This window comes from Camellia sinensis, chromosome 10 (genome assembly GCF_055761805.1).
Source record: "Camellia sinensis isolate YWXY chromosome 10, ASM5576180v1, whole genome shotgun sequence".
NCBI lineage: Eukaryota > Viridiplantae > Streptophyta > Magnoliopsida > Ericales > Theaceae > Camellia > Camellia sinensis.
The window spans coordinates 20,812,726-20,825,519 of record NC_138970.1 but is presented as its reverse complement, the minus strand read 5'-3'; the positions used below and the strand labels follow the sequence as shown (position 1 = coordinate 20,825,519).

General features: G+C 35.8%; 2 protein-coding genes across 6 annotated transcripts in view; both read left to right on the top strand.

The window, feature by feature from the left end:
• LOC114278624 (uncharacterized) lies at positions 1-8,015 on the top strand. The gene is made up of 6 exons (XM_028220714.2): positions 1-377; positions 1,645-1,737; positions 2,196-2,429; positions 2,880-2,982; positions 6,775-7,004; positions 7,417-8,015. Exons 1-6 carry the CDS (start codon positions 58-60, stop codon positions 7,637-7,639), a joined length of 1,203 nt encoding a protein of 400 aa, XP_028076515.2. The 5' UTR covers positions 1-57; the 3' UTR covers positions 7,640-8,015.
• Positions 8,016-9,263: 1,248 nt separating this feature from the next.
• Positions 9,264-12,794, top strand: part of LOC114278626 (uncharacterized) — a 134,438-nt gene continuing 130,907 nt past the window's right edge. For 3 of the 5 annotated variants that reach the window (XM_082890984.1, XM_082890985.1, XM_028220717.2), the window contains exons 1-6: positions 9,264-9,424; positions 9,866-10,338; positions 11,061-11,113; positions 11,255-11,319; positions 11,447-11,525; positions 11,913-12,221. In XM_082890984.1, the coding sequence (XP_082747110.1) occupies positions 9,911-10,338; positions 11,061-11,113; positions 11,255-11,319; positions 11,447-11,525; positions 11,913-12,221 (934 nt within the window). In that variant the 5' untranslated portion in view covers positions 9,264-9,424; positions 9,866-9,910. Of the gene's footprint in view, positions 9,425-9,856; positions 10,339-11,060; positions 11,114-11,254; positions 11,320-11,446; positions 11,526-11,912; positions 12,222-12,794 lie in introns of all 5 variants that reach the window. The other 2 variants (XM_028220718.2, XM_082890986.1) reach the window with 2 other exon arrangements.

The following is a 12,794-nucleotide window of genomic DNA, read 5'->3' as shown; positions in this document are numbered from 1 at the left end:
CTGGTTTTTATTTTTTCTTTTTTTCCACTTTTACACTTGACTCAGCAACAGACATCAATGGCGATCCACAAAGCCCCAAGGAGCAACAAAAAACCCAGATCCCCAGTCTTCATACTCACAATCTCCATCTCAGCAATTGCTCTCTTGTACCTTCTCTCTTCTCTGAATTCCACAAATGGGTTCTCTTTTTCCTCTGCCAAAACCCTCAAAAACTTGGTGGTTAAGACTCATCAGAGACCCTTCAATGCCTCCGAAAAGTACTTGTACTGGGGTAACAGAATCGACTGTCCCGGAAAGAACTGTGAGACCTGTGCTGGTTTGGGTCATCAGGAGTCCAGCCTCAGGTGCGCTCTTGAAGAAGCCATGTTTCTTCAGAGGTATGTGTATTTTTAAAGTTTCATTCTATGTGTATTGGGATTTTCTTTTTTCTTTTTCAGCTGAGGTATAAGCACTTCAATTGAATTGGGTTGTTGTCAATTGGGTCTTTTCTTTCTTCTTTGTTGTGACATCTTTTGGAAATTGAATTGATAGTTGGAAGTATTAAGGCTGTGTTTTGATCATTGATTTGGGTAGGGATTTGGAAAGGGAAATCAAATCCATGATACAAACACAGTGTTGAGAGTCAGTAATAGAGAATTTGGAAGCAATATATTTGTTGATATATAAGCTAAAAAAAATTCTCATTTCCATTTCCTTTTCCTTCTCTAAATCTCTATCCATTTCCATGATACAAACACAGCATTAAGAGTCAGTAACATAGAATTTTGAAACAATAGATTTGTTGATAGGAGGGCATCTAGTGAGGTAATGGATTGTGTGATTTGGAGAGAAAAGAAAAGAAATTGATTTCTATTAATCACTTGTTTGAATTACTCATGTTTTGTTGGTTCATCGAATTGGAAAGGGATTTAGACAGGGAAACAGAAAAAATGTGTGAAAGGTGTGTGACATGTAATTATATTTCATTCACATTTCACCCACTTTTTCCATTTCCATAACCTTTACCAAATCCATGACCAAACACAACCTAAAGAGGACAGGAGAGAGATAGGGGGAAATGGAAAGGAATGAAGAGAAGAGGGGTTCTTTTAAAACTCACTTATTGAATCTCTCCAGAGAGAGAGAGAGAGAGAGAGAGAGAGAGAGAGAAGAAATGGAGTGCGTAATATCGTTGTATAATACCAAAATTGTCCATCTAAGTGCTAAAGAAATAAAAACATCAAATGTTATTTGACAATCTAACATGTAATAGTTTGTTTTCTTTTCTTCTATGTAGTCTATACAATCAAGATAAAAGAAAATTCATTATCTTTTATTTTCTTCCTCTACAGCTTTACCAAACAAGGGATGAGAGAAAACACAATCTTTTATTTCCTCTTGTAACTTAACAAATCATTTCTTTTAAGTGATGTGCATTTTTAGTAAGATTGGCTTCTTTGGTTTGTTTCTTAATTTACTAGCATTAAAAGATGGCAGTAGTAAGTATGCTTGCTTTTAATAGCTGTAGTAAGTAAACTGATTTCAGTCTTGGCATAAAGATGCCTCTGAGACCCTGAAAGATTAGAAATTCATTATCGTTGGTCTTAATGATTATCATGGTCTTGGTAATAAGTGTTTTGACTTCACTACTCTATCTTGTTGCAGAACTTTTGTGATGCCTTCTAGGATGTGTATTAATCCAATACATAATAATAAAGGGCTTCTTCATCAGTCAGACAATGCAAATTCAGAGGAAAGGTAAGCTTCATTTGGCTTATATTGTAAAGAATGCTTGGTTGGTTACATCACAACGGGGAACAAAAGAAGAAAAAAAGAAGAAGACAATAGTTGAACACTGGCCGTTGTTTTGTTTTCAATGAAATTGTTTGCGTAACACTTGTAAATAATTTCCTTGCATTTCTTTTCCTTTTATTAAAAGCAACAACTTGAGGCTTATGGTTCAATGCATGGTACAAACACTGACACAGGATTGGTGTCTTGCATGCATATTAGGCACTTCGAATTTTGCTTATGAATAAAATAAACCAGGACATGTGTGCTGCACTCACAAAATAAAATAAAATGAAATAAAAATAGTTGCCTCATTGCATTAGCAGTTGTAACTCTCTCGTGTTAAAAATTGAATAGTATTTTCAGAGAAATAACTAGAGGTGTTGTCTAATGTATGCTGATATTTGTGTCATTTTATTTATTAGGTGGGCCGCTAGCTCCTGTGCCATGGACTCTTTGTATGATTTGGAGCTCATTTCCAACACTGTTCCTGTAGTTTTAGACAATTCTGAAACATGGCATCTGGCTCTATCAACAAGCTTGAAGTTGGGGAGTAGAGGGATGTCCCATGTACAAAAAATTACTCGTGTTAACCTGAAAGAGAAAAGTCAATATTCAAATATCTTGCTCATTAATCGAACTGCTAGCCCTCTTGCATGGTAAGCTCATTATTGCCATATAATATTTATTTTGCTTTGCTTAGTTCCACAACACCCCCATCCCCACAAAACTGGTGAAGGATAAATTGAAGAAATGTTTGCTCCATTGATTGTTCAAAGTCTCTGTACTAGTTACCCTGTATTCTCACATTATAAGGGTTTGGAGGAGACCAGCCTAACTTCTTTATATATTAGTTATTGACTGAAAAATGATCAAGGCTGTGATAGGGTCTTACTCATTTAAGTAATTAAATTTTAAAAACCAATTTTAATCGAAATGAACAACAAAGCCATTTTGAATTAGTTCAGATTTCATAAGTAGTAATTATATTGTTTATGTCATATGCCATGCAATATTATCGTTCAAATCTTTGAAAAATTCACACCTGTGTTGGTAGAGTTTTTCATGTTTTAATCATGATTATATTATTAATCTTGATAATTATTCAGGTTTATGGAGTGCAAAGATCGAAAAAACCACACTGCTACAATGTTGCCATATTCATTTCTTCCTTCAATGGCTGCCCAGAAACTACGACATGCAGCAGAAAAGGTTTACCATGCACAATCTTTTTAAGTTATGATTATCTACTCAGTTCGGGTGACATAGCACATGATTTACCATGTATTGGCTATTTCCACTGTCTGCTAACAAATACTTGGTCCAGTTATCTTGTTAATATCTTTTGACTGCACATAAAGTTTCTTTTTAATTAATGCAAGAAAAAAGTAAAATCAAGGAAGCATTAAAATTCTGATATTGGCATAATTTCATGGTGGGCCCTATTAGAACTATGCATAATCATTGTATTATGCTTGGTAGAGTCTTATATTATGATTATTTAGGTTAGGCATTGATCTGGTTTGTTTCATATTATCTAGTAGTGTTCTATAGTTCATCAGTATATTGCTAATTTCAGAAATTTCTGAAAATGGGTTGTAATTGCTTCCTGTGGGTTATAATTTGGGTCAAGTTTTATATGGGTCGTTAAGTATGATTTTAGGTAAGTTTGAATGAGTTTTAAATGCCAAAGTCTTTATTTTTCAAATTTCAGAGTCAGTCCTTTTGGAATTATGAGTTCCGTATAAAGGTATGTACTTCTTATTCAACAATGATGAGTTTAGAATTTTTTTGAGAGCTTTTGAAGCTTGTTTGGGATGGTCTGTGCGATGCCTGCCTTCAGGAATCCATGTGTGGTGCCTACTGTAGTTGTCATCTTCTTCATCATCATCATCATGATGATGATGCACTTTAACTGTTAAAACACGCTGAATCAGATCTGTTTCATCTTCCTTTTCCTACCATTAATTTTGTTTACAATACTAACATCTTTTCTTCAATTCTTCAACCCTAGCTTGCTTTAAAAATCCCAAATTTACAAAGATATTCTACCATTCCCACCACCCAAAACACCTGTAAACAACCACTAAAATCTTTCTTCTTCACTTCAAAACCCTTAACCCTTTCTTATACTATATAAACCCAGCCCTTTAAATTCTTCTTTTTCACTTCAAAACCCTTACCCCTTATATAGCTTGATCAAGCTCTCAGCCAGAAAAGCCCATCGGATCAGCTTCAAAAGCCTAACTTTACTGCTGCACCACGTCAATCTTGGGCTCACTAAGTTTAGTAGAGTGTTTCCCACACTCGTTTTATGACTAAAGGACTGGAATGGCTTTATTTGTGAAGTAGAGGTAGCTACGTTTAAGATTTATGGCAGGTGGAAACTTCAACTAGGAACAATTTTATAAATTTGCGGTTAAATTAGAATGTCAAAAGGCCAGAAAAAAATAATTGGAAGGCCAAAAGGTAGGGAAAGGCCTAGCGTTTATTAGGGCCTAATGTATTAGAATTTAGGTAAATAAGATGGCTGTTTGGACATTGTAAAAAATCATTCATGAATGGAAATTAAATAAAACAGAAGAGAGGAAGGATAAACGAGGTATAATTTTGAAAATCCTCAGGTGGGTGGACTGAGCAACCTTGATGATCGCTCAGGACGCAGCTCTAGCTGTCAATCCGCAAGTCCCTGGTGATCCCCTGTGGGATCATGGGTCTCTTTCACTTGGGTGTCTCATGACCTATGAAGCACGGGCACGGACACGGACACGGACACGGACATGGACACTGACACGGGACACGACAATTTTCAAAAAATGGGGACACGAACACGGACACGGACACGGCGGGGGACAAGGCGAATTTTTATTTTTTTATTTTTGTATATTTTTATGTGTTATATAGATTCATATTACATTCATTCTAAATCACAATTAACAAACACTAACATAGTAACATTAATTCAATAAATATAAGAGAGGCAAAAGATTCAACATCCAACATCCAACAAAGGCAGATTGTGTGTTATTGACAGAATTTGAACTAGGCATTTTTCCTATTAATTAATATTAACATTAGAAGGATTAAAAAAAAAAAAGTTTACATACTGTATATATATATAAACCTATAATTCATTTTTTTTTTTCAAAACTACAGTTTTAGATATATAAACATATAATTACAAAAAATAAAAATAAAAATCTTACATATATATAAATTTATATATAAAGGTATAAAGAAATCAAAATCAAAATAACTTATATATAAACGTATAAAGAAATAAAAATTAAAATAACTCTTACATATATATATATATATATATAAACGTATAAAAAAAATAAAAATAAAAATAAAAATCAGTGTTTACCTTCGAAGTCGAAAACAGACCACACAGAGAGAGGGCTTACCTTCGAAGTCGACTGGATCGGAGATCGAAGACGACTGGATCGACAGAAACAGAGACTGAAACGACTTGATCGGAGGTCTTCGATCTACTTTGGAGGGCTTCGATCTACTTCGCAGGGTTTCGACTGAGAGAGAGAGCTTCGATCGACTTTAGAGGGCTTCGACTGAGAGAGAGAGCTTCGATCGACTGAGAGAGAGAGGGCTTCGACTCAGAAGGTCTTCGCAGGTTCACTCTATTTCTTCACCCTCAGTTTTTACTTTTTAAATATTACACTTTGACCCCAAATACATATAACAAATTCAAAAAAGAGCCCCGCCGTGTCCCATAGCGTGTCCAGATGTGGACATGCGTGTCCCCGCCGTGTCCTCTTCCAAAAAAAAAACATTAAATTAAAGGGACACGCCATCCGGCGTGTCCCGTACGTGTCCCGGCGTGTCCCCGGCGTGTCGGATACTGCCACTGCACCAATTTTGGAGTGTCCATGCTTTATAGCTCATGACAGAGTCCCTAGGCCCTGCACTTGGCTTAGGCAAGCTATAAAGTATTTCAGGGTTTAAGTCTGGAGTCAAGTGCAACCTTGGTAAGCGGCTGAGGTGAAGGTGAGATGAGTGAGCCAATGAGCAGGTGAGCTTCCGAGTTGAGGCCAAGTGGACAATGTAGAGTGGTGCCTAGGTGAGGCACCCAAGTGTGGGAACAATTGTGATGCCATTGTGAAGCCTCTAGGCAAGCAAACTAGCAAGGCAATGTTGTGAGACAAGGCTTGTGCTCAATGGTTGTGGGGTCCATCCCCTTAGTGATGCTGATTGCTGACATGACTTCCATATACCTACAGGATGTACATGCAGCTAACTTTCAGCTCTATGTAATTGTTGTGTTATTGTATGTAGGAGACAGATAAGTTGCTATACCACTTATCTTTCCGCATGATGGGGCTAGTTTGTATAATGTGTTTGATTTGCTTCCTCTAAGTTAGAATGTGATACAGTAGTTTCAAATGCACAATAGATCTTCTTTTCACTCTGTAGATGGTTATATATGGAAAACTAGCATTGACATCTAAATGTTTAATTTGCATTCAGAAACACTTTTCGTGAATTTTGGTGAATGCCCCACCTGTTCCTAACTCTTTATTTATCAGTTTTTTTATTCATTGTTTTTGTTGTCTTGGGAAATGGAAAGAATGGAATGTATAAGAGGAAAATGTTGTGGTTCAGATCTGAGGAATTTTACGTTTTGGATCTGTCAGGGGATTTTAGATTACCAAGGTATTAATGGAAGTTTTATCTTTTCCTAATGTTGTATATACGAGTCTTATGTAGAATTCTGGTTTGCATGAGGGTTGATTATGGCGTAGAAATAATATCTTGAAATTTTTTCTAGACTTGGGCTGGGACTGGGGACGTCCCAAAGTGACAAAATATATGCAATAATTTTTCTCTGCTATTCTAAGTCACCCTTTGTCCTTGCTTCATTCTTGGCACAACGTTAATAATCCAAATCTAACCCACTGGTTGATCCTTGTGATTATGACAAAATTGCAGTCTTGTTATTTTTGTTATCAACATCTGATCCATGAACTAATAATGTCAGACCCACAGATTAAAGTGCTCCTTGGTGATTATGATGCTATTCATGTTCGTCGAGGCGATATATTAAAAACTAGGAAGGACAGATTGGGGGTTGATAGGAGTGTACATCCCCATGTTGACAGGGATACGCGGCCAGAGTTTATTCTCTGTAGAATCTCAAAATGGGTCCCACCAGGACGGACACTTTACATTGCTTCAAATGAGAGGACACCTGGTTTCTTTTCACCTCTCTCTGTCCGGTAATATAATCTTTTGTAGCTTTAGTTCTTTATTCTCTTAAACTGCTGAGTATTTGTTCTAGCAGGAACAGATACGAATTTTTTTTGAAAAATGTAGAACACAACACGTGGGGGATACGTGTAAAATATATAATTTTATATATTTATTCTAGGTCAAATATGTTTCTCGTCATATTCATCAACCTTAGGTTTGCTACTCTAATGAAAAAAATAAGAACTAGGACACTGCTTGTCCCCAGTGTGTCCGACATGTGTCAAGAAGAAATGTAGGGAAAGCTTGAAATTTGTTAGTACTACTAAAACAAAAAAATTCTTAGATGTCTCATAATGGCAACTGAATGTTGAAACTTATGTATTTATGTTGAAATTCTGTGTTTTGAAGCATTGTATTGCTGTTGACAAATGTTTGCAGGTATAAATTGGCGTATTCATCGAATTATAGCAGTATCTTGGATCCACTGATTGAGAACAATTACCAACTGTTTATGATAGAAAGGCTTATCATGATGGGAGCCAAAACATTCATTAGAACATTCAAGGAAGATGATACCGATCTCAGCCTTACTGACGATCCAAAGAAAAATACCAAGACATGGCAAATTCCTGTTTATACCACGGATGGAGAAGGATGCTGATTAGTCTACCTTCGAATGCTTCAAATTTTTCGTATGATTCCATCCATCACCCTTCCCATAGTGATTACTCAATTCTCTTGCCCCAATCGCAATTCTTCAACATAGTTGAGCGAGAACTGCTTTGTGAATCAAATTGTTGGGCTATGCATGGATGTGAAGATTGTGAGGTGATTGGTTTACACAGTGTAAATTGGCTGTCCAGATTACGATACAACATGTTTTGCGGTTTATATACTAACAATTCATACAGAAAATTTGAGCAGCCCAATTATTTTGATTAATCTTTTTGGTTACTTGTTTAAGGGAAATGCAGATGAACTCACCCAAAAAATAAAAATAAAAATGTTAATGCAGTTGTCATTTGTTTTGGAATTCATTGAATGTTTTATCAAGAATTGGTTTTTACTTTGATTGATCTGTTTTCGAATTTTTATTTATTTATACAGCATTCAGTACAGAAAATTTATATTTTTACTAATTTTAACTTGTGGATCTTTCGGTTTTTAGTATTACTTGATGGAATAGTTGATTTTTGTGCATGTCAATCACTGAAACAAGTATTTTTTAACTTATTATTTTCTTTTTTGTAAAGTTGTGCTTTTCAAAACATGATGTTTTGAAAATAAGAGTCTGAGGCTCTATTTATTTCTCCGTAATTACACCCTGATAAATTTAAAGTCGTTTTTTATTTTTATTTTTAAATACTTGCAACAAATATATTTTAAAAACCTGTGAAATTGGTTTAAAAAATAAAAAAATAAAAAAATAAAAAACCCTTTGTGCAGTTACTACGTAAACATTGTTGTTCTGAAATTTTCTATCATGCAATTTATTATTATTATTATTTTAGTTTAACAAACACAAGATTATTAGAACAATTAATTATTAATGAGTAAAGTCAAATAATGAAATGGTTTTTTATTACTAAAATTCACTTTGTCACATAAAGTGATAAATTTTACTTATTAAACAATTTAATTGAAAAATATAATCTAATTACCATTAAATCGATCCTAGCTATTGAAATTTGCATCCTATTTATCAACGGCAGTGCTACGTAGCTCGAAATCCCTCCCCCCCGAATCCCCTGAACCAAAAACGACGCCATTTTTGTTTTTGTTTTGTTTTGTTTTGTTTTTTTTTTTGCAGATCAGAAGCAGGAAGAAGAAGGAGGAGCGAGGAGGAGGAGAAGGAGGAGGAGGAGGAGGGACTAGAGGGGGCCCAACAAATGGGGCTGGAGGCGGAGGCCGGGGGCAGAGGCGGCAGAGGCAGGGGCTGCGAGGGGCGGGGCTGCGACGGCGGAGCTGCTGCTGCGACGATCGGACCTGCTCGACGATCGGCAGGTCGGCGGCAGCAAGGAGGGCCCTCTCCATTCCCTCTTCTCTTTCTCTCTTTCTCTCTTCTCTTTCTCTCCTCCCGTTGCTGAGCTGATCGAAAATGGGAGAAAAAAAAGAGAAAAAAAAAGGCTAATGCCCAAAACGACGTCGTTTTGGGCATTAGGGGGATTCGGGAGGAGGAGTGGAAATCCTCGAGCTACCAAATATTATTCATTTATCAATTCATAAAATAATTTACGAACAAAAAAAATTATAAAAAAATTACAATATTTTTGAAATTATAAGATAATGATGAATATTTTGATTGAAATGTAAATTACAATTGCCCTAACAATAAAAACAGTCACGGATACACACAAACTCACCGATCGTGAGAGCTGGGGAGAGAGAGATCGCTTTCACTAGCCGGTAAACTGACCTTCATTCGCCGGAAAAATCAAAATTTCAGGTTCGGTTTTGATTTGATTTGATTTTCTATTTTCTATTTAATTTCTTTCATTGATTTGATTGCATACTAGTAGTTCCTAAATCGAACACAATATAGAGATTGGAGTAAAAATTTTGATTGAATGATCATGCTCTCCGTTTGGTTGCTCAGAAAATGTAGCTGAATACAGAAAATAAAATGTTGAATGTCAAAAATCGAAAGCAACAATCAACTGAACCTAAAACATAATGCTTAGAGTTTATGATTTCAGTGTTTCTTTTAATGGTTTTGTTTTGATAAAATTACAGATATATGTAAAATTTGAGTGGAATTTATAATAGGATTTCCTTTTGTTAAATGGATTGCAAAATCTTTGATTTCCAGATTCAGTTTTGATGTAAAATTTGATTCAGAATTGTACTATAATAGTGAGAAAAAGATTTATACTTGAAGTTTTGACAGGAAAAGATAATCTAGGGTTTCGGTTAGAACTGTATTGACTGTGATATGCCGCATCTGGTACGTGAGCACTTATTTATTGGCAACATTAGCGATGCTGCAGAGGTTCTTCAGAACGGTAGCGAGGAAATCACTCATATACTGTCAATCCTTAGTTCTGCATCGATATCATTTTTCACCGAATGGCGTAGTGGTCTATTGATCCCTACTGAAGAGATTCGCAAGGTCTATGCCGGGGACTCAGGGCTTGAGGATGTTTTGGGTGACAGTTCAAAGAGTTCCTTGTCACCAGAAAAGCTTCTGTACTTGTTGGAGTATGCAGGCAACGATTTGAAATTGGTGAGGATGGCTGTACCGCTGAGAGATACTGAGAATGAGAATTTGCTGGATTATTTGGACGTATGTTTGGATTTCATCGATAAGAGTCGAAAAGAGGGGTCTGTGTTGGTGCATTGCTTTGCTGGTGTATCAAGAAGGTACATTTATGTATTAATTCATTTGTAGATTTTGGTTGTTTTTTGTTGAGGCGTGTTGAAATTTACAATTGATGCTTTTTTTATATGGAAAATTTTGTCTCTTTGTTGTTAATGATTGGGCATGCTTTATTTTGAATGCATTGCCTGTTTCCAGCAAAATTTGCTCTATAATAGTAGGGTTTTGTTAATGAGTGCCCTCAGGGCACTTGATAAGAAGGTTGAAATGCTTGTACATAATGCATGGGAGTGCGTGCAACATGTAATGTACAATCAATTTAAACATAACCAATGCCCTTAGGGCACTCGTTAACCAAACCCATAATAGTATTATGTTCACAGCACAGGAGAAGCCCCTGAAAATCTTATTCCCAAAATTCAGTTCAATCAATTCCTAACCAATCCTAAACCTTGTTACACCACATTTTAATTTGACTAGCCTTGTTTGATTTCCCTAAACCCTGGTTCTACATCAATGCATCGGTGCTATATTTTACGTGCACAAAATTATTAGCTTGCTCATATTCAGAGGCACTTCCACATCCTAGTCACGTATCTTCTTCTGTGAGTAAGTGCTTCCAAGCTCCATAGAAACGTCTTTTCTCTCATGTCAGTCTTCTGATGAATGTCAATATACTATTGAAGGCATATATTCTAATAGCTTTAGTTTTCTGTTTTATCAAGTTCTAACATTCTACGCCCTTGTCCGTGTGTTTTCATTGCAGTGCAGCTATCATTACTGCGTATCTGATGAGAACTGAACTACTATCTAAAGAAGGTTTGAGGAAATTCGTACTGTGGTTCTATGTATTGGTATTTGCTTGTGGGCTTCCGTTTTTTGGCATTTTGAAAATCTGAATGGTGGTGATGAGATTGATGATAACCTCATATTTGTTTTATCATTTGCACATCATTGCAGATGCACTTGAATCTTTACAGAAAAGCTGTGAATTTGTTTGCCCCAATGATGGTTTTTTGGAACAGGTGATGCAAAGCAATTTTTCATGAAATTCTGTTTTATAAGCAGTGTTGCAAAAAGTGCTTCTAAGTTTTCCCTTTCAATGTGTTTAGCTTATCATGGACTCTAGATATTTTCTTCTTTCCCTTGCAGCTAAAAATGTTCGAAGGAATGGGTTTCAAGGTTGATCACGCTAGCCCTATATACAAACGCTTCCGTTTGAAAGTATTAGGTCTGAATCTTATTTACTTGTCGTTTCTATTCTTTTTATGTTTTTTATATTTGATTTTTGACTGTTACTTTTGTAGATATATTTGCTTTGCTTTGTTTCTCCTTCTAAAGATTTTTGTAGGTAAACTATGTTTTAAGTATTGATCATTGGTGACTTGCCACATCAACTAAAGCATTTTATTCACCTTGTATATTATAAATTTATGTGCACACTTGTAGATAAGTGAATGTTGCGCAGTCAAACCAAGAAAGAGAGAAAGAAAAATGGAAAATGTCTACTTGTACATATTTAATTAATGTTATATGAACATTTATAATGAGAAGCAAAAGTATATTCTGTTATTGGGCTTTCCATTTTCTGAAAAGATGTTGTGCCCCATGATGACAGGCGATTCTTACAATCGTGGAGAAAGAATAGACACTTCTAAATTTGGGGCTGATCCTGGCTTGCCAGCAGAAGAGGCCTCCTCCGACGTAGGTACATCTGGGAATAGCGGAAGAGTTTCTACTGCTGCATATCGTTGCAAGAAATGCCGGAGAGTTGTTGCATTGCAAGAGAATATTGTGGATCATGTTCCAGGAGAGGGGGAGACATCCTTTGGGTGGCATAAGAGGAAAGGCGGCAACCCTTTCAACAAGTGTGATGAGATTGAGTGCTCATCCATCTTTGTTGAACCTCTTCGTTGGATGACAACAGGTACAAAACATCAGCCCACTCCCTTCTATTTTGTCTAGAATTTCTGATATCTAGGCATATTGCTGAATAAAGGTGTAGAAATGGATAAACAAGCTATGAAAAGTGGCCAAAGCTTGGAGTCTTGGGCCCACATTTGATTTTGATGGGTACTTCCAATCAAATAGTTTTGTTGGTTTTTCAATTTAGTGTTAATGAGGGATTCACAAGATGCTTAAGGGTTTTATGAAAATCTATAGAATTCCACATTGGGAATAAATGACAAAGATGGTGCGGATGTTCAAATATGTCTCCCCTCCTAACCTTTTATTGCAAAACGTGTAGTATTGGTCATTTATTTCGAAATACTAAATATATATATAAATATTATTTAAATATAATATTTCAGTTGGTATCGGTTTAAAAATTTTCAAAACTGAAAAGCAGACTGACCTTATGAAAAACACACCAAAAACCAAAATTTTGGTCTCGGACTGTCGGGTGGGTTCCATCTTTGTATTTTATTTTATTTATTTTTTACATCCCTGAAGTTTATGGTTTAATTGGTGAATAGATAATCATTCCTTTGATACTACT